This window comes from Limulus polyphemus, unplaced genomic scaffold, assembly GCF_000517525.1.
Source record: "Limulus polyphemus unplaced genomic scaffold, Limulus_polyphemus-2.1.2 Scaffold8, whole genome shotgun sequence".
Lineage (NCBI taxonomy): Eukaryota > Metazoa > Arthropoda > Merostomata > Xiphosura > Limulidae > Limulus > Limulus polyphemus.
Window position 1 is genome coordinate 737,202 of NW_013665618.1, and position 27,641 is coordinate 764,842.

Genomic DNA, 27,641 nt, shown 5'->3' on the forward strand with positions numbered 1-27,641 from the left:
GATTGTTAACAACCGGTTCGTGGAGGTCATTAAATTCTAAGAACAGGTTTGCACGAACCAGTGCGAACCAGTTGAATCCCACCACTGGTAATAGGAATGTACCATGTTGGTATTTTAACATACCAAGTTGGTTGTATATTGGTAGTTCCACTACGTAGTAATAACATCTCTGGTAGTCCACATTTTTACATAAGTAAACTGTGTAATCACCACCAAACCACAATGTTAATGATGCACAATCACACACTAAATTTATAACACTTTTGTACATATTATTTAAAATGAATAGTGAACAGTTTTCAAACTGATTTTTTTGCAGTGAAACTTTTTCAAAACATTGCATGGTGTCTTCCAAGAACATGTCAGGCTACTTCACTTTAAATTGACAGCAAGGTTGATGTAATTCAGTAACACATTAAAGAATATAATACCTACTGATAACATACTAGATCAAGGTAGAGATTAACACAACTTCTGGAAACATATTAACAGCCTCAATCACAACCCTGTATGATGCACTATCACACACTAAATTTATAACACCTTTGTACAGATTATTTAAAATGAATACACAATATACAGACCTGGACTTCCCTGTGATAAGAATCTTTGTAGGTTCAAAGGCTCTACATGCAAGGCCAGCAGCATGAATTGTTCGTAAGGCTGAACTTAGCTGTACAACATAGGCCCAAATCTGGCTCTCAGGTAAGAGTCCTGCATGTTGCCTCAACCCACCTAAAGCTTAAGACAAATTAAACTGTAATATTGTTTACAACAAAATTTCTATTCATACTAAATTTTTTTATCATCAATTAACAAGCTGCATTTAACCTTTTTAAAGACAAAAACAGCCACACTTGCTATAACTCACTTGGTCTAGCTTTGCAACATAAAGGTGTAAGAACAACAAACCAGAAAACTACAATCTATATAATTATACAATATTCTATCAATAATGTTTAACCATTTCAGTATTTGTAACAAATCTGGTATATGGTAAAAAAACAAAAAAATCTTTCCAAAAAATGTGCCAAGTATGAGGCCATTCTTGTCTTAAATATTTTTAGAGATGATTACAGCAAAACTCAAAAAACATATATAGAGTCAGGTACACAATCATCCCCAAAATCAGCTTCGTAGACTTACAGAAGTAGCAAATGCAAAACCACATACTGCATAAACTTCCTACAGACAAACATAATTATTCATGTGTCAAATGCAAACCAAATTTACATATTTCATGATACAAAAATAACAAATTCAAAACCATAATACAGAAACTATAATATTACCTGATTTACAAAGAAAAAAAAAAGTGAAACAGTCATTCGATAGTTATTCAAGGTAAATTCATGCAGTATATTTTTTTGAAAATTGGAATGCTGAAAAACATTCTAACATAAAAATTAAAAAACCCATACCTAAAGTAAAATGTATAAATATACTAATAATGTAAATATTTGTCAGGTTTGAGATAAATCTCCCGATATTCCCTTCATTTTAAAATGAAAAAAAAAAAGCCAGGAAGTAGTAGTAACATGAACAGTATTAGTACAAAAAACATCTGTACAAATTAATTTGATAAATATATTAAAATTAATACCTTTTATCAAAAATCAGTGAAGGACTGAATAAAAATGTCACATCAGTTTGATACTGCTTTTGATGATTAAAAAATTCCATAAGAAAGCATCAGTAATATATATATATAATTAAATGTAAATTCATGAGAGAGAAGATTTTTAATATTCTCCTATAGTACCCTGGTCATCAATGAGTAATAAGTACATACATTTTTAAAATGTGGTTGGTTTCAACTTGAAATATTACTCTTCCTAAGCTATTTATTCACTAATGTTATAAGCCACATTGTTTAATAGGTGTCATATCTATCTGTCTATCTATATATAATTTATTTATTTAGAAAAGCCAAAAAATTAAAGAGAATACTTCATAAGGAAAGGTAGCATGAATCACCAGCATCACACAATTAAGAAAAAAAAATTGAGCATATGTGGGTGCTCTAGCCAACAAGGCCCACATCTTTACCACTTTTCATTGTCTGCAGCCAGATGTAGGAAGGTGGTTGCTCACAAGAAAATAATAATAATTAAAATTAAAATAAAAAAGCAGCAACAAATAATAGAATACATTACATCAAAGTACGATTCACACTATGCTTCCTTATGATGTATTCTATTTTTTAATTTTTAGCTTTTCTAAATAATTAGTATCAATGAATGTTGCGTGGTACTGTATTAATTTATGCACATGCCCATTTCATTATATATATTATGATTATTTTCTTTTATTTAATTTGTGGACACTAGTTATCCATCATGTGTCCACTGTATTCAGCCTAGCTAGCTGTTTATAGTTTTTTATTCTGGCTACAATGTCAGAAAATGTGATAGTAAGCTATGCCTCACATGTCCTCTTAGTTCTTTTCATCCACTTACTTGTAACTATACCTTTTGCAAATTAAAAAAGGTAATTTATTTATTAACATATAATATATATCATATGCAATATATGGGACAAACTTCTAATCTACATATTCGCATGAATCTGCATAGATCTCAAAGTAAAAATAATGTTGTAAATACGATTGAATTAGAACATTTCAGAATTCATCCTTTTGCTTCAGTAGTAATTACAATTTTAGAAATTGTTAATATAGATATAAATTAATTACAAAAAAAATTACATTCTTAAATATAAAACTTTATATCCTTATGGTTTGAATCAAGATTATAATGGTGCTACTCCTATAAGTTCAAGTAATAGTAATTGTATTGGCAATTTTTTTTTATTTGATAGTATTAGCAAGAAGTCTAAAAAAAGAAAACCTAGAGGAAAAGGTAAAAATAAAATAGATTAATTTTATCAATTTGTGTACAGATTTAGGTAACAAGTTTCATATTCTTACAAAGATTCATAGTTATTTTTACAAGTCTATATATAAACTAAACATTTCAAAGATAAAAGAATTAGCAAAAATGGTAATGACATTTAATTTTCAAAATAATCATGTTAAACACTTAATTTCTGAAATTATAAAATTTAGGCTTAAGGTAAATAATTTAAATGATATAATTAAAGAATTGTCAATAATAAAATCGTCATATATAGCAATTAATTTTAAACATAAAATTGTTAATGATTTATAAACTTCTAAAATTTTACATGATTCTGTAATACAAAATATTTTTGATTTTCCTACATTGTTTACATCTATACCACTTAATGATTTGGGAATAGTGATAAATTCTTTAATAAACAAATTTATAGATATACTCATAGAAATAGAAAAACAAACTTTTAATAAGATTAAAAGCATTTTTAGTTTGTGTATAAAATAATTATATTTATTTTGATAAGTACATTTATAAACAAATAAATGTTATACCGATGGGTGCTAATTATTTGAGCTGTGTTGCCAATTTATATCTTCATTATTACGAAAATAAATTCAGAAATAACTTTTAATCCAGAATTATTTTCCTTAACATACAAATATATTGATGATTTGATTGGTATTAATAATCCATGAATAAGTAATTACATATGTAACATTTATCCTACAGTTTTAAAGAATGAGAACACTTCTATATCAAATACTGAAGCACATTATTTAGATTTCAACATTAAGATAATTATTGTAATATTAATATTTATGACAAAAGAAATGATTTTACATTTGAAATTTTTGGACTTTCCTCTCCAAACAGTAATGTACCACCAAATGCCATACAGAGCATTCTTCACTCACAGCTTCTTAGGTATTGTAGAATTTGTAATAATTTACAGTTCTTAATATCTAATATTAATATATTAGTACATAAATTGATTTTTAATGAGAAAACTTTAATTAAATATTTTAAATTATTTTATAATAAATACAAAAAATGTTTATACAAATTTGAAAATAGTGATTTAAACAATATTATAATATGCACAATAAAAAATAATTTCTAAAATTTATCGTAAGGAAAATAATTGGAACTACTTATTGGACATTTCATATCTTGTATAGGTAGATTAATGTAGTGGTAATTATATCACCTTCCCTATATAAGACCTGCTACTGTGTGGATGTCTTTAGAACCATTGAAGATCCAGATAGTAGCATGGAAGGGTGAAGGATGGGAGCTATACTTATAATATTGGTTGAGCTTAGTATAGCAATACCTTAACATCTTGGTATTTATGTCCAAACATCATATTGCAGGCTGGAATGCTAACTTCAAGGACAGTTTTGCTGTCTCCCCCCCCTGATGTAATGTATTCTATTATTTCTTGCTGCCTTTTTATTTTCATTTCTGAATTTTATTTTTGATTTTTTTTTCTTGTGAGCAACCACTTTCGCACATCCAGCTGCAGACAGCAAAATGTGGGGAACGTTGTGGGCTAGAGCACCCACATCTGCCCAATTTCTTTTTTTTTCTTAATCATGTGAGGCCAAAAGAGTTGAGGTTAAAATGGATAGATTCAATCACCTCTAAAAACCAGGGCACATTACATGATGACCCTCCTTATGATTTGGGCCACGGTGTTGGATGTTTGTATTGTGGCTGCAATTTTTTTCTTTTCTCCTCTTTCATAAATTTCCATTTAATTATATTTCTTCTAAGGTTTGGATATGCTGCATAAGATTCATGCTACCCTTCCTTATGCTGTATCATCTTCTTTAATTTTTAACTTTTCTAAATATACATATGTCACCTATATAACACTAATGAATAAATAACTTAGGAAGAGTAATATGTCAAGTTGGATCTACTTTCTGCTCACTACCTATTTGCTTATTGTTCATCAGGGTACAAAAGAATATTAAAACTTCAGGTTTTATTACAAAAAATTATGATATATATTATATATATAAAAAATCTTGAAACTTAATTTTTGCGGTAAAATAATTTAAACAAAAGTTAAAGATGTACACAGCTTTACTGATAAAAAATATATAACACAGATAACAATGAAGTAGCATTTGATGTAAGTTTTCTAATTCTAATTCTTAAAAATCATATAAGTATACATGATACAACTACTCTATGTCAAAAAGATATTTTAATTTCTTGTTTTATCTGAAATACGTTATGTTTTTACTTGATTATTCACTAAATTGTGTATTCGTGGACATGATATTCAACTGAAAATAAACATTGATATTCCATGTATCAATGTATAAAGGAACCAACACATGAATCATTATTCTAACTGGATAAAACAAAAGAAATAAGCAGGACTATGTATATACATCACATATTTTTCTATGTATCAGTGTATTCTAGTGGATTAACATATTTATACCACCAAGCACACATACTACACATTTTAGTGATTTTCAATGTTGTCAAACCTTATATAATTTCTCAACACACATACACATGAAAACACAATAACATTACACTTTTGAAAATATTTCTAATAGTTGGTGCAAATATGGAAAATATTAATACAAGGCAACATGTATAAAGTTTCAATTTTGTTTGTAACTATCAATGTTTTTCTCAACTTCTGCTACAAATTTTTGGAATGGCTATTTCTGTTTTAAATATTTACTATCAACTAACCAAGAAATGCTTCTTACTTACATAAATATAATTAAATAAATTTAACTCTTAATATTTTTATGGCAATAGTTTTCATTTGCAATCTCTAGAGACAAATTACTTTTATTCTTCATAAATGTCTTTTACAAATGAAAACCCAGCATATCAAAAATTAGGCTTGAAAAGCAATAGCATTAAATACTAAAGAAATACCATACACCTAGAAAGCAACAAAATATTAAATTCATTTTGAATATTTTAACTGAAAAACTCTTCATGGAATCACTTTCATCGTGTTCTGTTAATGAAATTTTTGTATTATTTTGTATGCCTAATCATTTAAGTAATTAAATCATTCCAGTACAGTAACTTATTTTTCACAAAGGCAAATGACATCTAGTTTCAAAAATTATGTCTGATCTTTACGTTCACTTACAAAATAAAACTATAACTGAAATATTCAAACTTAGAATTCTGTTTGTTACAAATTTAATTAATTTGTTTTGGATAAAGTAAAAAAATCCCAACTGCTTATCCTAAAGTAAATCTAACCTCATACACTCCTGAAATTTCATAGTAGAATTATATCTATATAATAAAAGCCACTCTCTTTTCCGAATGCTAACTTTGTCAGAACACTTGAATGTCTGTTGGTACATTCACAATGGCTCAGTGGTTTGTCTCCAGCAAAAGTCTAGAGTTGAAATCCCATTTCAGTGGAGATTTTTTACAACTTTTTTAAATTATTAACTCATCATGTTGTGAGAAAGACATTACAATATTAGAAAAAACACAATAACATGATACTTTACATTTGAGATTTGAATGATTTGTTAACATTTAATTACAAAGACTGGGTGGCACAGTGGTTATAGTGCTCGACTATCATCTGGAAGTCTTGAGTTTAAATCCCAGTCAAATCAGGATTTTATGTTAATATATATATATATATATATATATACATATTTATTATATTTACTTTCCTATACACATAGTATCATATTTACAACAAGCTCTTTGAATATTTCAAACAAAGAGGGAAACCTCAATAGCCATGGCACTTGAAATTATTTTGGGCAGGATTAGAGTAAATTAATCTACATGACCTTTGTTTCCATTTTTATTAGCTACATTTTGGTGCACCAGCAATACCTAAAACATGGGGCAGGTGTACACCCTCAAATTGAAAATCTTTTAGGCAGGATTAGAATAAATAAATCTATGAGACCTTGGATGTGGTCAAATACATCAATCAAAGGGTTTGACCTCCTGAGTCCAAAACTCAGAGCCATTATATGAACTGCTCAACTGTGGCTAAAAAATATATATATATTTTATAAAGGATAATATCATATTACATAATAAACATGAGTCACCTAATGTGTCAAAAAAACTTATATATCTTCTTAACATAATAGATGGTGCAAAAATACATTATTATTGATGTTTTTCACCTTTGATAAGAGATTTTTAGAAATTTAGTCAAAAAAATGTAAAAGCATTTTTAATGAAAAGTTATATGTTCATGAATTTGCCCTTCTCCATAAAATTCATTGCCTTTGCCATCACAGTTAATAAATTGCAGGTCAGAACCAGTATTTTTGCATGGTTCAATCTATAAGGCTTTACCAAGAAGAAGATTCAAACACAAAACATAAAAATATACATGTATGTATAATGTTACCACAATATAATTATCTTTTAGAAAACATTTTCATAAAACAGTTATTTTGATTTAATTTTCAGAAGAAATATTATTCAGCATTTACCATCATATGATAGGCACTCAACTCATATATTTATATTGAATATTGTGCTACTTAAGGGCAGGAATTATGTGAAATTAGGTTTCATATTAAAAGGTTACATCAACAAACTCTATGCTGGAAGAGTTGAATTCAACAGTAATACACTTTCTCTTAGAAACATTTGTTCAATATTACCGATACCTTGATATGAAGACTCAAACTTTGTGTAAAACTAAAAAAAAAGTCAAAAATGCCAGTATGGAATATTTTAAAATATGAACTTAACAATAAATGCTCTGCCTATGATTTTTTTATATTATTAAGCTTATACAGTTTAATCATTACTTTTAATTCAGATATGTGACTCATAAAGTATAAAACAACTGTGGAAAAAGTCAGACAAGTATATGAAAAAGAATAAAAATTTAGTCATTATAGATATATTAACTTTTGCTAAAAGAAAATGTAATTAATATTGATAAGGCATTTCAACATATAGTACTTGGGTGACTGGGTGAGAATAAGGATATATATTATTCTATATAACACATAATTTAAGTGAACTGTTCTTGGGTGTTACAAATACTATTAAAATATAGGAATCAAACAAAGATAAATCTCATAAAAACATTAGTCTAAAAATACATGTCTCTTTTCACCTTTGTTTTGTGCGTACGATCTAGCCATTCCATCTACATTATTGAACATTGTTGAATGGTATCCATTGATACCAATGGTGAGTCCTGGCTGGCTGAAATACTGGTTCATCAGATTATCAGCTCCAGGATAGTAATCATATACAAACACAATAGCTGAAGGATAAAATAAAAAAAAATGTGAAAAATTATAGGAAGAAAATTTGCATCATTATATTATAATTACAGACAAACATAGTAAATAAGTGTCCAAAAATTAGTTATAACATGGTACAACTATAAAAGGCATATTCCATTTGTCACTCTGTTGAGAATGCTTTCAAGCTCCTTTTTTTAGTAATACTCAATAATATACATTGTCGCTTAGCAACAAAACTATCACCTGATTATTCTTAGGCCAACTATGGTTCTCAATATTCATGTTGATTTATTAGAAAGGTTTTTTATTCTTTCTTTTTTGATAACTTTGGTGATATAATAGTAAAACAGTTTAATTCAGAAGTTTTATGACGTTGAGTTGTAGCCAAAAGCAAAATAAAATTTACCAAGTAGTGTTTCTGCTAAGCCTTATGTTACATTTATGTATTAGGCCAAATGCTTGAATTAGACTATAAGTAGGCCTACTATTACTGATGTTATAGTCAGTGTTTAAAAAGTTTGAAGTAATGAATAAATGTTGATTAATAAATATTATTTTGGTATTTTAACACATATGTTACCTACTTGGCCTTAAAACAAAAAAGAAAAATAAACGTTTATTACTACCAAACATCTTTTATCCTTTGCACAGTCAAATGAGTTGAAAATTTGTGTCAAAATGTCTGCATTATGTTTTTACTTCTTGACCTAGAATACAGTGAAAAGGCTAAAATAGTGCTATTTAAGTCTCTTTCAGAGTGCACATGTACTTTCTGCATTTTTCTGCATACTTTTTACTAAAAATGTGGTGATTAAAGAATTACCTCGAGACTGATGAAATAAGTGAATAGTAGGTGCATTTTGAAGGTACAGACAAATTTGTTTTAGTTAAATTCTATAATTTTCATTAATCATTCAATAATGGTTTTCCATCATTTTTGACAGGCTTTTATACTAGTATATAAATAATTAATAAAAATTAAAACTGCAATAAAGTAAATTCTAGATTGTTATTCACTAAAATAATAAAGCTAAAACAAAATGCATTTTAAATTACAGGATAGACTAACTTATAATAGGCTAATAGGAAAAACATTTTAGTTTGAAAAAGTAGTAAAGCATTTACTTTTACAAATATTGTGAATGAAAATCTTTCATTAATGTTCTTTCTTTCTTTTTTTTTTAACAAGAATACTGTTCTCTTAGTTAAATTTGGCACTTATAGTAAAATTTGTTCTTAAACTCACCTCAAAAAGTTAGTAGTTTGCTCTTCAATACATTAACATTAATTTTAAGCACCTCTGTATTAGTGTTTCTACTTGAATTTTTTGAGACCCAGAAACACAACCATTTTAAAAAAATGGTTCCCCCTTATATTTTTGACACAAAACATCAGAATGTTTAATTTTCTATTTATTACTTTTTAATTATAGTAACATTTGGATGTTTTCTACAATGCATTGGTTTCCCGCAGAGTTCTCCTCTTAATAGATGACAACACATCCAAGTAAATTTTCTGTGTGGCGAGGTCCTTAAAATGGGATAGAATATTTCTATCCATAACACCACAGAAAACTGTTTGGGTGCTGCAGTGTAGAACTGAAGCAAAATGCAGACCAAAAATATAAATTTTATTGAAAATTATACGATGGTGAATCGGATTAAAAGAGCAGCAAGAAGATAATTTTAGTCTGTATCTCCAGGATGCATTATAAAGCAATTTTCATCATCTGGATGTTAAAATTTTACTTTTATACATAAAAAATGTGCAAATGCAAATGCTGAATGAATCATTAACCTCTCTTTTCACATTAAGAACAAATACTTATCTATAATAGTTTATCATTATGTTTAAATAACTGAATTTGTCTTTATTAGTACTAATTATATTAGTGATTTATTGTCTCTCAAATCATAGCTATGGTAAAAATCCTATTTAATTTTGATTTCTATTTTTAGTTGTATTAGCAGTAGAAAAAACAATGAAAAAGCATTTCAACAAAATATTTTTTTATGTGAACACTGACAGAGTGGTTTGTCTTCATTGGGATGTTTTTCCAGTAGGTTTATCTTTACCCAATAAAGACTTACTATACAAGTCAGTATTTTATTCTTCAATTAAATAATTAGCCAAACTGTATTTAGGTATTTATAATTCAGTTTGATTGCAAAATATGATTCATGTTTAAACTTCAGCTTTTAAAATTTAGTATTTTTCCTTTGATGTTTAAAATTATATTAATCCAAATTCCTCAGTATTTATTAAAATGTTGAATGCTCCCACCTTCACATTGCACCTTCCTTTGATAATAAATAATAAAAAAAACTGGCTAGAGCCTATAAATATAACACCACTTTTTGTTCAAAAGACAGAGAACAATTAAAAATTAATTTTGATTATTAGATTTTTTAATTCATGCTAAAATAACTAAAAGTCTCTTACAATGATCACTGAAGGCTTTGGTAGTAAAGACTTCTCTTAAATGCACTAAATTAGAGTGCTGAATTTTCTTCCAGGCTTCTACTACTGTCATACACTTTGCATTGGTCAGTCGAAAACCTATTGAAATATCAAACAATATGTAATAATGTCCAAAACTCAATACATTTAAAGGAACATTACCTACTAAAGAAAACCTACTCAATTTTAAAATACTGAATCACTTCTTTCTTACCATGTATCCTTCTCAAACAGTAATGAACACCGGTTTTGATGTTTGTGGCCTTATAAACAGAAGTCACAAAACGAAATGTTGCAGATTTGGTGGGAGCACCTTTTGTGGGCTCCAAGGGACACAGGTTGTGGTAGTTATCAACCTCAGAGGGAAGCTCTAAAGGGTAAATACAAAACCTTTTGGTGGATGAACATTATATCATTATTTTTTTATTACAAAATACAGATCATACAATTTACTACAAACATCATAAAATATTTTTAACTATGAACATTCTAATTTTAGGAATTAGTATTACTATTAGGTTTTCTATGTGTATATAAATTTCTTAATCCTCATGTATGGTACATGAATGTCATGTATATGACCAGTTGCCATGTACATGCATTATGACAAAACACAACCTTAGAAATATTTAATTTAGAAAAGATTTAACTAATATCAAAAGATTGATTCTTTACAGAATTCCACAAAAATAGGTCTTTTACTAGTATTTAATTCAAAAAAGATCATCCAACTCTTTTGTAATAGTTCCAAAATATATTAATTAATTTAACATATATCTTGGCTAACTTGGATATAAAAAGCCTTTTATTTAATGTCTCAAAAAAAAACTTTACCTGACATGAAACAGTTAAAGAAAATGTGCTAACTGCAACATAGATCCCTATACTGCTAATAAATGCTACATCTTTTCAGTTTGAAGAAATATCTGCTATAAACATGTATTATAGTAAATCAGTTAATTTCTCCTTAAAATTTTCACCATATACAGAAGAGAATTAGGCAGTCAGCCTTTTCATATGAATAAATACAGAGAACAAATACACAAATTATATTAGCAAGTGCACTATCAAGATGATACATATAACAATCTGTTCCAACAACTTACTTTAATACCAATGTAAGTTATTGAATTTGAAAGACCAATTATTTGATAATAATAATAACATTCAGACAGTATGTGAACCTTTTAGCATGCCATAATAAAAAAAATTCCATAGTAAAGTAAATTACACACTAAAAATATCTCCATTCCAATAAAAATCCATTCTTATTTAGCACAAGCAATTTTTTTAAATTTTTCAATCATGTATCAACTAAAGAATCACTAAGAGTAAAATCATAGTAAAACTATCAGAACTGTTTGATGAATATCCATGAGTTTACACTTAATGAAGTCAAACTGTGCTTCACACTTCAGCATACTAGCATGATCACAGTATAGCTGAACAGATTTTAACACCTTCCACCTATGAATGTACTAACTGATCAAAATTTACTTACAAAATACCTAACAAAACAAGTTAAACATTATAATTATACTTGTCATAAGACATTAGTATTAGGCCTATTATATGTTTAACACTACTTTTGTTTTAGAGTCCCTTAAGAATTTTCAAGAATTAGAAGAATATATAATAATAGTGTTCCAACCACACTGTACTTTCCATATTCATTGCCAACGACATGTTTCACTTAATTCAAAGCTCTTCAGGCCGGATAGAATACAACAAGAACAGCAGTGGTCAGAACACTATTTATATAAGCCATTTATTACAACAACAATTGTTGTGGTGTGAATGCCTTTTACAAGATGGTGAAGCCTGATTATAATTATACTTGTCATAAGACATTAGTATGATGCCTATTACATTTTTAAATACTACATCCTTTATCTAGTACTCATAGTACACTATGATCATCAAATAGGTCAGGTCATTTCACGTTTACTGAATTTTATTATCTCTTTGACATAGATCATCCAACCTGATAAGTCTAAAGATCACACACTGTCAGCTTTTGAACATTTTACAGGTGTTACGATATTTTGGTATGAAATATACAATATTATAGAAAAAAAATTATGAAAAAATCCACAAAAATTGAAATGACTGAATTTTACCTTTATAGTGTTGAGGATTGCCTTCAGTTAAGGTTAAAGTGCGCCTATGCAAAATATCCTGATAAAAATAAAGAAGCAGTAGTAATTCTAGAATACTGCACAAAATATTTCTTTCAATGAATGATAAAACACTGCAGTGATTTTAACACTATTTATTAAATTATATAAAGTCAACATACACTTGTACAAATGTAAATAACCATGATCATTCTATAAAAAAAAGTTAATCTCAATATCTTTTTCATTACATGACACTTTGTAAAAATTAAAGAATTTCATTACAAAATTAAGTAGTTTGTGAAAAAACAACAACATATAAATAAACCATACAGTCATTTTGTTGATTGTGAACTAAAACTAAGTTTGTGAACTTAAATATTTGTTTACTCACAACATTAATAATGTAAATTAATCAACCCTGTTTTGATACATTCTGTACACTTAAAATACAAATATGTAATCTATGACTCAGCTATGGTTTTGTTATAATAGAACAAACCACTGTCTGAAACTAAACAGAAAGAAGAAATATTCTTTCTAAAATGTGCATCACAAGTCAGCTAATTTGCTAAAAAGAGAAAAACTATAAAACATAATAAACATATAATTTTAGTACTTTTCAGAAGTTAATAAATTATTTTTAATGGACCTGCTAAGTGGGCACTCATGTTGTCTAAATGTACAGGTTCTAAAAACAGTTTGCTTGAATGTAACTATTTTACAAAAGCATATCTAACCCTAAGGAACATTACCATTCTGAGTTCATCAGGAAGAAAGAATGAAGGGGCGTTGGCTTTTGGTTTCATGTGTTCAATATGTGCAGGATTTCCCGAGTACAGTGTAAAATCTGGCATAACAACTGGTGCAGGTGTTTCTTTTGGAGATGTTCCAGTTTCTTCTGCAGCAAAAAAATATGTCGTTCCTCCAACTGATTCTTGCTAAAATTCAAAGAATATGAACTAGTGTCAGGTTATACTACGTTAACAATTTCCTACATCAATATTAATGTTCTATTAGTGAATCAATATGATTTTTGGATAATGCTCAACCTTATCAAATTAAAAACAGTTCAAATGGAATAATGCCTGTCATTCTAAGACCTTGATTATTATTATTGATATTTTATTTAGATTCTATCATATTCAAGAATATCCACCAAGGTCAAGAAACAAAGTAGTGTTACATCTCAAAGCTAAAAGTCTGTTAACTATAACTGTCTGGCAGGTATGTGTATATATATACATACAAGTAGTAAAAAAATTTTGAAAAAATAAGGATGATGTAGGGATGAATACACAAAACCATACAAAAGCCCCTACATAAGTAGTCAAATATTTCCAAGAAAATACTTTTATCTACAACTAAATGTTGAATTTCTTTCATTTGCATGAATTCAGATTTGAATAAAAGCATTTAAACTAAATAATGCTACAAAGTCTTACAATGGCTAATTTCCATAAGTATCTAACATTGACATAGTTGCTATTTACGTAGGGATTTTTGTAGTTTTGTGTATTCATACCTACCTTGTTTCTGTACATTTTGGCATTGCCACCCCTACATCATCCTTTGTTTTTTTTTATTACTTGTTTCTCCTCTTTTTTTAATGAATGGAAGTTGGTATGAAGACAGCAGTTTAGCCTGCATGATGAGTTGTCTTGATTGACATCATGTGTTGAAGTTAGTGAAATGGTATACTGTTTCTGCACTCCCCAAGTTGAAATGCAACATTTTGGTGTGTAAATCATCATAACAACTTGAAGTATTGGTGAGCTAGCCTTTCTGATGCCAGAATTAGAATAATCAGCAGAACATTGGCTGTTACACTACTTGCAGAGTCTCTACTTTAGCAATGTTTTTTGGCTAAGCTGGAGATCTTAATAGCTTTTGACAACCTAAGTTAGGTACTCATAAGAGTTTCTTAGTTTGTTATAAGAGAGATTTGAGACTATGATGAGCAATACATAATAAGTGACATCCATTTTTTCCCAACTCATCCTTACCTACTAAACACTAACATGCTTAGTGATATAGGTATGTGTGTAAAACTCTGGTGTAGAATGAAATCACATATAATATAGTCCACACCACATCAGTATGAGCATACCTGAAGACAAACAGCAACTATATGTTACCCTTTTCAAAACTTTTATTTCAAGTTTTACTTTACGCAAGATAATTTTACTACACGGGTTGTAACTTAATTTTCAATATTCAATAACAAAACATCTTGGTATACAATTTATGTTGAAGATTTACAACATGGGTTGTAACTTAATTTTCAATATTCAATAATAAAACATCTTGGTGTACAATTTATGTTGAAGATTTACTACATAGGTTGTAATTTGATTTTCAATATTCAATAACAAAACATCTTGGTATACAATTTATGTTGAAGATTTACAACATGGGTTGTAACTTAATTTTCAACATTCAATAACAAAACATCTTGGTATACAATTTATGTTGAAGATTTACAACATGGGTTGTAACTTAATTTTCAACATTCAATAACAAAACATCTTGGCATACAATTCATGTTGAAGATTTACTACATGGGTTGTAATTTGATTTTCAATATTCAATAACAAACCATCTTGGTATACAATTTATGTTGAAGATTTACTACATGGGTTGTAATTTGATTTTCAATATTCAATAACAAACCATCTTGGTATACAATTTATGTTGAAGATTATGTTATGTACTTCACCTGCTTGGAACTAGAGACCTTTACAAACGTAAACCAAAATTCTAAAGGCAGGACATATAAACTTACTTGATAGACTGTCCCTGATGATGGGAACTGGTCTTGGGTTGTCGTAGTTGTAGAAGTTAAAGCAGGGCCTCCAACAAAAGTTGTTGTTAATGGAGACCGCGATTTTCTACTAACCAAAGGAGATTGGTCAGGAGACAAACATGGACTGTGACCCTGTGACATATCTGTAAAAATAAAATCATTACATTACATATATACATCATTACTAAATTATATTACTGTTTTATTTATTCTCATAACTCAATCGCTAAAATTTGAAAAATGTGACACTTAAAATAAATATGATGAGACTCTATAGTAAAAAATATCACAATATAAACTTGGATGTTTTTCAACTTTGTTCATTAAATTTACATGTTATTATTACTTCCTTAAGTGGAAAGATAAATTTTACAAAGATATATTTGACTTTGAAATAACTAACAACAAAAACAAGAAACTTATGTATAATATTACATCATTATCAAGCCAAAAAGTATGTCCACAATAATATTATCCACTTTACCTCAAAAAGATTGTACATAAAATCAGATTTACAGTTTTAAATTATTGAAGTTTGTTTACATTAGTTGTAACTTTACAAATGCTACTAAAAATGTAGATTATTCTTATTTGAAATTAAAGTATCTTTATTTTGTTATAACATTCCTGCGTATTTTAAATAAGGTCAATCTTGTAAGAAATAATTTACTATAAATAATATTAGCAGATAAACTCATTTTAACAAGCATTTAAGTTATAAATTCAATATTTCAAGATGTGCAAGTAAATGATGTTGCAAAATCTGGTTAAAAAAAAAGAGTTACCTTTAATGTAATTACTCAACTTTTAACAGTACTAATTACATATTTTCAGCCCCAATTACCAATCGTATTTAAGTCTTTTTCACTTTTTATGAAATATTCCTCACTGCAGGTTAACCATGACTGATTACTTTTCATCTCCTACTCTAGTTCAGTTTTCCAAACCAGATTGTTGCCTATACCCTACAGATTCTTTCATCTGATTGTACAGTAAGAGAAACCTCAAAATGGCAAATGAAACAGTGTTTAAACCCCATACCAACTGAAATATCATGACATATTAAACTGGGCACTATGTATGGCAATTTCAAGTAGAACATTTTCTATTACTGAGATCATCAAATGTTTCAATTTTCATCATATCCTATTATTTTATTTCAAAATTTCTACAATATATAGTATCATAGGAATACAACATTATTAATACCATAGTAAAAACAGCTGCAACCCCACACAATAGAATGTTGGTTAATTGTGTTACCAACAAGCCTAAAAAAATTCCTAGGTATGATTTAAATTTATCTACGTACATTATCATGTTCATTATTAGATATATTTTTCAATCATTAAATAACTAGGTTCATGTAACAAAAAAGTTTTACTATTATTATTACACAAGTACACCAAGCACCCATAGAAAAACTTATTTTATAGTTGAAGAGATGTTAAAAAAACTTGTTACTAGCAAGTTGCTTTTGCCCTAATGGTGATAAAAACAGTCTTTTCACACATGTTCTTTGTAGTACCAACACAAGATCATTACATGATAAATTACTTTGCCTTGTTTGTTAGCAAAAAAATCAACACAGTGAGCTATCTGAGCTCTGTCTGCAATGGGGATATTAATTCATCTTATTTCATTTTAATGCTGCTTTATTCATGAATACTTTAACTATCTTCACACTTTAAATCTGTTAGCAGCTAAAACATTCTTTAATTTTGTTTACAATATCTTCAATACCATGTTGCCTAATATTGAATGCATTGAAACATACTTAATGAATAACCGATTATTTCTAAGTGAATACAGCAATATGAATGTCAGTTAAATGTTGCCATGGTAGATTTTCATGCCTTGGCTTTTTCCAGACACACTAACAATGTGTGTGTGTGTGTGTGTGTGTGTGTACATGCACTCTAGTCTTTAGAGATTTGTTTTCATTAAAGTTAGTGCTGTTTTCAGAATTTGTGGTGCATATTGGAGGGATTTAAACATTTTGGCAATAAAGCTAGAAAAAAAAATTACCAATGCTTCCCAGATAATAATAAAACACTTTCAGCCAATATTTCACCATTGCAGCTGCATCAGGACTAGCAGTACAAGAACTGTTTACAGTTAGTATTATTTAGGACAACCGTAACTCTTATAACATACTACAAAATCAGTTTTTCATTGTTTGGAAGATGTAATACTTGGGAAAAATGTGTGTTCATATTGTTGCTATCCAAAATAAGAAAAAATGCAAATGATACAACTGTATAAACGACAGCTTAAAAAAAAATCAAAACAGGCATAATGTTTATGAACACTAAAATATGTATTTCGATGTCGATTTTATAATTTTTTTTCTAAACATAATTATAACTATTTAATTTTAATTACAAAACTTGGAATGTTTGTCTTTATTTTCATTTTCATATTAACCATATTACTAGAAATAAATCTTTGAAATCATTGGATTATAACCTAACTGGGCTACTCATAATGAATTTTATACTTTCTAATGGATTTTATTACTAAAGTTCCTAGTAGTGTGTAGTTACAAGTATAAAAACAATGATAATAATATACATTTATCACTAGTGCTAGTAGTAGAGGTCCAGTTGGAACAAATCAACCCAGTTTTGAGTAACAATTTCTCAAAGTATGGATCTCTAACAACGTTTAGAATAATTTGAAACACCATTGAATCATGTGTTAGAAAATTTTAAACATTAATACTCCATCTAGCAAGCTTTGATATTTCTCTATTTTATATATTTTTCTATGAAAATCACTGCTGTTTATTAAATATCATTTATTGAGTTTTAAATGTGTTTTGAAAAATAATGCCAACAATATAAGAAGTATTCAACTAACTTATGCATGATGTAGGCCTATAGCCAAAACTAGTCACGTTTTGTTTTCTAATATTACACTGTTGATGTTTTTAGTGTGATAAAGTTTATCATTATATAAAAATTTGTTTGAAAATGTTACAAAGTAATATTTTGATTTTCATCAACAAAATTCAGTAAATTAGTACAGTAGTCTGGTGGAAATTTGTAGGGTTTTGTTTGTTTGTTGTCAAGTATAAAGCTACACTGTAGACTAACCGTGCTGTACCCACCATGGGTATAGAAACCTGGTTTTCAACAGTGTGACCCCTCAGACTTACTGCTAAGCCACTGGGTGAAGCAATTTGTAAGAAGAAATGTGCTTAACACGATTAATAGTATTATTTTCAGGTTGTCACAGGTTTTGTACTACCTTGCATGTATATTTTCATGTACAAGAGTTTAGAATGAACAAAACAATTTACTCCTAAGTTACTCTACCAGAAAACTTTCCTCCAGCATTTCATATATTTACACTAAAAATTTTGAAGGCAATTTTACATGTTAATTCTAAGTTTGTTTGCTGTTAATCGCAAAGCCAGAAAACAGCTATCTGTGCTCTGCCCATTTAATTCTAAGTATATAAACAATTTTAACTCAAAAATATTTTAAAATCAATGTTTTCTATATTTTGATATCTATTAACTCATGAAGAAAAAAAGTTAATATTGTCATTTCTGCACAGATGCAAAAAGTTTTACCTGTAAACAAAACAACCTACTAATTAATGATTTTTAGAATTTTCCTACCCATCACAAAAGATAACTATATTTACTAAAATGTATCATCCTTTGAGAATATATTACCAATTTCTTGATCTTAAAGCATCTCCTTTAACATTTGTACAAGCCTTAGTTGAAACCTTGATGTTGTGTCACATTAAGTGGTTTGATCATTTACTAACAAAACACAGCTTTGAAAAAAATTATATAAAATTTGAATATGTTTGGATAGAGCAAATATTAGAGTATCATGTATTAATAAAGTAAATTTATAGGTTTGAGAGTTTTTTTTATAATTTCTGTAAACTTTTCTTTCAGTTCCTTTCACTATGAATTTTGAAAGTATTTTGTGTAAAATTATATCTGTTTAAAAGCTACAGAAAATTTCTTCAATGAGAAGACATCAGCTAACTTGAGATAAATTTATACAGTTTAGGGATGGGTTGAATATGTAGCAAAGAAAATGTTATTAAAAATGCAACAAGTGTATAATGTTTAGAGAAAGTTTTGTCAGCATCGGGTACAAGTAGTTTACAACACAGAAATATATAGATACAGTACGAAGCAAAGAAGACACATGACTGAAGATTGCTTAAGACTTAATAAAGGTATCTTGTTGATGTTTGGTTCTATGTTTGAAAGAATGGTGTTTGTACTTTTTAATAAATATAATATGGTTTTTATTGAGTTGCAATGTTTATAAACACGAGTTTTCTTTTTGAATTATGTTCATCAAATAAAATACAAATCAGATAAGTTAACATTTTCCTAAACTGAAAATGTATTTCTGATAAATACTTACTTTCTCTCACAAAATAGCTTTTCTTGATTAGTACTGCCCACTATTGGCACAAATTTTCAATGCTTGCCACTAGCTTTCCACCTCCTGCTTCTGCATATCCACATGTAAAAACTTATGCAGCAGCAGCTCTCAACCAATAGGAGTGCGACACAACCCCTATTGTAACCAGCACCCTCTCCACATTTGCACTCATTAATCACTTCGAGATTGTTCGTAGGACTTACACCACAGATCACCAAAAGTGGGGAGGCTGAGCAGGAAATGTGAGAGGAGGTAAGTATCTAAGTATCTATTGGAAATACATTTTCAGTTTTGGAAAATGTTTACTTCTGATGCAATATCTTCCCCCCCCCCCTCTCCCAAAATAGCTAGAATCCCACACTGAACTGGTGGAGAGCTAGTGAAAATATGATCCCCCTTTAGGAAGTGCCCAAAGAGAAACCATGAGGTGTGGAACCAAAAAATAAAATATCACACTACAGTGGAAGACCGACCCACATCTGATCCAGGTATACTCTTTGCTCTTTTATGACTGTATCACAAACATAAAAGGTGGAAAAACATGAAGAAATACCATAATACGTATTACCTATTAATGGGACTCCTGGGTGTCAAGTGGCTAGAGTACAACAGATGGTAGTGACGCTTAATTCTAATCCTGACCAGGTCATTTCCACCCAACACCAGACCCACCTGGAATGTACATCTGGAGAATGGTAGGAAGGAGGAATGCTACAGCAGAAAAGACAATCTGCCACATATATATATATATATATATATATATTAATATGGCATAGTGCTACAACCAAAACCTGGTGGCATCTAGAATTGTACATCAGGTCTGCAGTAGTTGGTCCACCACCCCAGCAACTAGGAACTGGTAATTGGCAAGGACTCTCATACTCTACTAGAATAAAGGAGGTAAAATCTTGCTGGAGTGTCCGGAGGATGGCATCACTAGAGACAGTGCAACAGGTGATCACGACACTCTAATTTGAAAAGCAGAGCTATCACGTTAATAAAGTCAATCAACCAACACCTGGTGGCATCTAGAATTGTAAATTAGGTCCATAGTAGAAAGAGTCTCAACATCACGGAGCATCATGGATGGGGAGCAATCCCTGTCTGCTTTACTCATGATTGTCTAGGAGTGTATGATCTGGGACAAAAATATTTATGAAGCAAAAGACCACTAGTGGTCCTATAGAACACCCCATCTTGACAGTGTGAGTAATCTAATCCTGCAATGTAATTGATTTGGCATAGATGACAATTGAATGGAGACACACAACCAACACCTAGCGGCATCTGGAACTATACATCAAGTCCACAGTAGGAAGAGCTACAACATAACTGACATCGAGCCTGGTCAAAGGATGGACATTGCAGATATTACAAAAAAAAGTATACCTAATCAGGCACCACTCACCACAGAGTGGGATCCATAATACACTAGCATAAAGACCCCTGTAAAGAAAGAAATAACTAAAACATAGTACTCATCAGTCATAACGACAGTGCAGTGTGTAAGGTGGCAACTGGAGGTAAACGAAAATCTGCCGAGTAAGAAATGGCCACGTGATGTAGATAATGGACTAAACAAATGGTTATGAGAACCATGTAAGGTAGCAGAGTGAGATACAATTGGAGGGCCCAGACCAAATACAGGAAGCAGTCAGGATCAGAATGGTCATAACTGAAGGAAATGGGGGATAAGGGAATGGGAGAAAAAGTGTAAATACCCTCCCCTAGCAGCAGAAGTCTCAGGCAAAAACGAATGGTTAGGAAAGTGGAGAACATAGGAGCTGTGGAAAATCACACGAGTGTCAATCACAAAGAACACAGATCACTGCTGGCCACAAGCCAATAATATGAGGAATAGGGAAACTTTACAGGAAATATGAAGACAAAGGTTCAAATGGAGGAGGAGTGAGAGCATGAAGGACAACATGGAGATTCCAATCTAGGAGAGACACAGGCCATAGAGGACAGAAAAGGCAATGAGAATATAACAACATAGACAACATGGAAGATTGGAAGACAGAGACAAACTCTGTAAAGATGAATGTGCAAGATAATGCAGCTCGATAGCCATTAATCAAGGAAACTGACAGTCCCCTATTGAAAAGCCAAGTGAAAAATCATTCAACTGTGGTAGGGGACGTTGTGAAGGATGACATCCTCAGCAGAGTGACCAGGAGTGAAAAGTATACCATTTATGCTGATAAACCGCCAAGGAGGAAGAACGTACAGGATGGGCAATCAACGTGACAAATGGCTGGAGAATCTGAATTGTCTCGCAAGGGATAGGACCTCCTGAAGCTGGAAGGTGAGAATAGATGGAAGATGCACACCTGGTTGAGGTAGATGAAGGTGCATGGGAAAAAATGGCAAAGGAAGGGGTAGAAAGCCTGTGCAGAATGGAAACTACATCTGAGCAAGACAAAATGGAGTCACTAGGAACACACAACACAGAATTGTCTGAATCAATGAAAAGACCCTGGGAAGAAGATGAATAGAAGGATATGCATACAGGTAATATATTTTCCAATACTGATGGAGAGTATCTACAGCTTCAGCCAAAGAATGAGGAACAGGAGACCAAAAATGAAGAAGTTGTGCATTAAAATGTGTGGCAGGAGCATCACATCTGGAATACTCCAATGCCACACAACTTCCAAAACACCTTAAGAGCATATAAGGGATCCCGAAAGAGGCTCCATTGGTCAAGTTACACCCACTGAATGTGACATATGTGGGCATGACCAAAGGGAATGAGGGCTTCGAGAGAAGTCCACATCCCCAAAAGAGATAGTCTCTCATGCACTAGGAGCGGAAGAGGCTGATAGACTGCAAATGAGACATGCCATGCCTCATAAATGAAGGGGAGAAGGCTGGGCCCAATTGATGAGGGAATTAAAAAACACATCCAGATGAATCAGATATTGTGTGGGTGTGAGAAACAACTTTTCCACTTAAAGAGCCAACTCACTCCGGCTGCCTCTTGAAGAAGAAACTAAGTATGAACAGCAGATTCAAACTGACAGGAAGCCAAAAGTAGTCAGTCATCCATCTAATGGTGGAAACAAAGGCCTCTGGCATGAAGCAGTCAAGCAAAAAACCTGACTACTCAGCAGAAAGCAAAAGGAGCTAAAGCCGGACCAAATGGTAGAGCCCAAAATTGATAAGCATGCCCTAATAACAAAATGGAGAAAATGGCAGGAAGCCTGGAAGATGGAATGTGTAGATAGGCATCCAACATGCCAACCTTCCTCAACCACAACCTGGGAGTGAAAACCCACTGAAGGGTTAAGTAAGACTTCTACATGAATTTAGGTATGACCAGGAAATGGTTAAGGAGCGATAAATCTATAACTAGTCTTCAATCTCCCATCTTATTGGGTACGACAAACAGACAGGAGTCAAACCCCGGCTGAGAAGCTTCCAAAGTTCTATGGCCTATTTCTGAAGTAAGTCTCAAACACTGGCAAAAAAAACAGGATGGGGAGGGGGAGCAACAGTATGAGGAAACAATGGGAAAGGTGGATGGAATGAAGGGCCTGACCCTCTGAAAGAACCTGTAGGACCCATGGATCTATTGTAAATGGTGTCCACATATGTAATGAAAGATTCCAAACGTTGGGAATCAAGATATGGGAAGGAAGATCGATGAAATGCATAAACATGATCTGCAGATGTACTTGATGGACAAGGCATATTAACCCCCAACTAAAGTTGATCCCCAAAATACTGGGTATGCACCCTAACATCAGGTGAGGGAGGGAACACTAAATATTGGACCATATATTCTTCACCAAAGGAGGGTAGGTTTAGAATCATAGGAAACAGGAGATAAGGATAAGACAGCACAAACTTGATTCATTAATTCCACTAATGATGGGAAGCCTATTCAGTGGGGGAATAGGTTGTCCAAATTTATATCCTCCCTCTCAGACACCCAATGAGCAGCATGACAGGATATTCCTCCTGTGGTGGTGAAGGTTGCATGAACATGGACAATTCTCATCAAATAAATGCAGTCACATCTTTGGCCAATAATTGAGTACTCAACCCGATAGTAGTGGTCAGGAAACCCACAGCAGCAGTAACAGCTGTGGTAGTTGTAACTATCTGAAACTGTGAGTGCATAGTGACAATACCAAACTTGAAGACAAAAAAAAAAAAACAATGAAAAAGTGGGAAAAGTTGGAAAAAGCAACCTTTCACATTAAAAAAAAAGAAATATTAAAGAAAAATGATGTCTATAATATAAAGGAAAACTTGGACAAATTTGAGAGCAAAACCAACACGTCTGTACAGTACTACTACCAATCGAGAAGTGATTACCGAGTGCAAATGTGGAGGGGGTTTGTTTGTTTGTTTTGTGCAAAGCTACACAAGGGCTATCTGCACTAGCCGTCTCTAATTTAGCAGTGGGAGGTGGAAAGCTAGTGGCAAGCATTGAAAATATGCATTGATAGAGGGCAGTACTAATTGAGAAAAGCTATTTTGTGAGAGAGGTAAGATATTGTATCGCAAGTTAAGTTTATTGCTTAGTGAGTATGGTAGGTCATTGCAAAATATTGTGATGACTCAAATCTTTATTGCATATCATTTTTATGTTTATCCTATTCAAACAACATTTATAAAATAAATTGTCTAACTGACTACTTAAATATTTGTAATTGTAAACATGAGAGTAAAACATGTTTTCATTATTTAATTATCAATTTATTTGATTTATAGAATATCAGTGTGAAATTATTGCATATCTGAAAACAAACAATGGCAATCACTTGGTGGTATTTAGTCAACATTAGCAATTCATCTGCCCAGTAGAAAATGTTCATAAAACTTGTAGGAAAACATGTTTTTTGCAAACGCACAAATGGCAACCATCAGAAGAGAAATATCATATGAAATTAAGAGTAATTTGAAAACTACTTAAAGAAAAAAACAAGTCAATGTAAAAAAGTAAGAAAATTAAAACCATGTTAGAAGACATTAGCACATACCCGTCACATTTTTCCACACTCATAAGCAATGCCTGTCGTCAGGCCTTAACTCAGTTGAATGACAATTGTTTTTGTGGTACCGTAATTCCTTTTTTTTCTCAGCATGAGCTTGAACAAGAGAACTATCAAATGACAGGTTGTGCTTCACCAACCGAGATACAGGATTAACATAATAGCATTTGTTAACAAGGCACTTTTTAACAGCTCAGTCTACAACATTCTTCTCCTTTTATCAGCAAGGCCCTGTCCACAGACCTTAGCTCATGGTCATGGGATGCCCTACATTGGGTTCCAGTTTCTCTGTGATAATTTCCTTATTTGGAATCAAACCAGAAACTTCTTGCATACTAGGTGAGTACTCAATGAACAAAACTAAAAGGTTACCCACTAGTACTAAGGTATGTTTTAACAACTCAAACTACCACAGATTCTTCTATGACTGAAGCTGAAGCAACCAAAGTTCAGATTCAACTAACAGTAATATCTTAAGTTAATTATGAAACTTAAAATACAGGCTATTTAAAAATTTCCTATGACACAAAATATGGCAATATATTTTCAAGTTGTCTTTGTTCTACATAGATATACATATGAAATTATTTAGTTTATTTCTACTAATACACTTGCTGGTGATATTATGAATCAAAACAAAATCTAGGTCATTACACACATGATACCTTTTAAAATTGGTCACACTCCCTAACCAAAAAGGTTTTATGACCAAAGGTTTATATATATATTTTCACATACTTCTAAACAAAGATAGAACATAAAAACTAATAAGAACTTCTTCTCAAACCTGAAATTCAAAATATGAATGTCTAAAAACAAAACAACGAACAACATAAGGTACACTTAATTCCTGGGATGGTCAAACAACAACTAATTTTACTATCTTGACTCTTCTGAAAAACAATCCAAGTCCTTAGAAGTAAAATTAAATATTGGTTAGCCTGGTCAGCATAACAGCTCTACTAGGCTTAATCTTAACCTCTGTGTTATGAGTTACAAACCACCAACTTCTATGTTATACTAAAACACCAGGTTTTTACTCACCAAATCTGCCAAAAGGTGTACTGGCTGTCAAACCTGCTGTACTCAGAGCATATTGGAAAAAAGATGGGGTACTCATACTGTGAGTTAAACGTCCCTGAGATGGTCTCAAAACAGATGACATAGGAACAAACTCTGCTGCACTAGGATTTGGAGTCTGGAATAACCATTATGTAAAGCAACAGTTTTGCTACTGCTTTTAAGGTTTTTGATTACAGTTAACTAATCTAACTATTTTGGAAGCTAGTAACATTCAACTTCGTACTAACCATAGAAGTCCCTTTACTAAATGCATATATTATATATATATGAAAAATTTCATGTTTTAAAAATAAATATAATACACAAGTAGATGTCACATGTGTCTGATTTTAATAACCAAACTTCACCTGAATATAAGAACTGTTCTGTTTCATATTTGCAGGGGGGGGGGGGGTTAAAATATTAAAAGTTACTTTCAATTATTTAAAAAGTACTGGCATACACACAAACTTTAAGAGATAAAGCTTACAATTCAGTGCATGGATATATTAATAAAAAATTAATTTCACAAAATGGAATAAGTGTATTTCAATAGTACAAGATTAATCACATAGCTTTAATTTATACAGCTATAAGCCTGTAACATAGCATATCACATAGTAATTTAATATACAATAAAACTAAGTACTAAACACAAACAATTATTATATGGCACAGCACCTTTCTTGAAGTTTCAACAGCTAGAGCAGCCATGGCACTTGTAACATCATCAAAATGCAGGTTGGAGGATGAAGGCACAAAGGATTTGGATTTCTCTAATGATGGAGACAGTGTGCGTGGTGTGGTCTAGTCAATGAAAATGATGTAATTTGTTAGTTTCAAGAATTCATACATTTAGTAAAGATACTTACCATGACATAATATTTTTTTGCCTCTCTGATTTACTACAATATGACTTGAGAGTACTATGACTACATATTAGTCAGCAGAACATTATAATTTTACAGATAGTAGATTTTGAGACATTCCATATTCAACCAATGGGAGATAGGGAGGTTTTAAGCATCCTTAGAAATAAGAAACCAACCTGAAATACAAGTTAAAAATAAAATACAATTACAAAACATACTTTTTACACATCACAGAGTGATAGGACCCTAACACTAAAAACAGACAAAAAGATTATCAATTTAAAATCAGGTTAACATTTATCATATTAATTTAGTATAAAATTAAAAGTGGCAGAATTTGAGGAAGTTGTGTCATGCACAAAGTAGTTAGGAATAAAAAACAAGATATACCACTAGTTCACAAGTTCTTTTTCTGCAGAACACCTGAATTTTTTTATTTCAGCACAACACAATGGGATCTATACACTATGCATAGCTTTTTTTTTGTAATTATGCAACCTTTCCACGAACCACCTGAATGGAGACTAGAGACCACAAACTGAAAATCACTGAGCTACACAGATTTTATTATTCATATGATGAAATTAAAACAAAGTTAAATAGTTTCTATTTCATCTTTTTCTTCCTCAAGTTTAGAAACAGAAAAATCCAATGTTAGGGTAAAAATAGTGGTGTTTAACAAAGAAAAGAGTGTACAGTACCTAATACATACCATTAGCAATCGACGTGTTCGAAGGAAAACGAAGTTTGATTATAAACAAGATTATGACACTTATGATATACAACACTGTTT

The 27,641-nt window shown here is 30.8% G+C and overlaps 1 protein-coding gene across 4 annotated transcripts in view; it reads right to left on the reverse strand.

Annotated features, from left to right (window-relative positions):
- Positions 1-27,641, reverse strand: part of LOC106478067 (PAB-dependent poly(A)-specific ribonuclease subunit PAN3-like) — a 66,407-nt gene that overhangs the window by 30,016 nt on the left and 8,750 nt on the right. For 3 of the 4 annotated variants that reach the window (XR_002609805.1, XM_022381524.1, XM_022381518.1), the window contains exons 3-11: positions 26,658-26,783; positions 25,959-26,112; positions 15,464-15,627; positions 13,434-13,619; positions 12,682-12,739; positions 10,776-10,931; positions 10,544-10,660; positions 7,966-8,118; positions 585-741 (exon numbers count right to left, since the gene is read on the reverse strand). Coding sequence is in view for 3 of the 4 variants with exons in the window: in XM_022381524.1 (XP_022237232.1) it covers positions 585-741; positions 7,966-8,118; positions 10,544-10,660; positions 10,776-10,931; positions 12,682-12,739; positions 13,434-13,619; positions 15,464-15,627; positions 25,959-26,112; positions 26,658-26,783 (1,271 nt within the window). In the remaining variant the exon portion in view is untranslated. The remainder of the gene's footprint in view (positions 1-584; positions 742-7,965; positions 8,119-10,543; positions 10,661-10,775; positions 10,932-12,681; positions 12,740-13,433; positions 13,620-15,463; positions 15,628-25,958; positions 26,113-26,657; positions 26,784-27,641) is intronic. The other variant, XM_022381521.1, reaches the window with a different exon arrangement.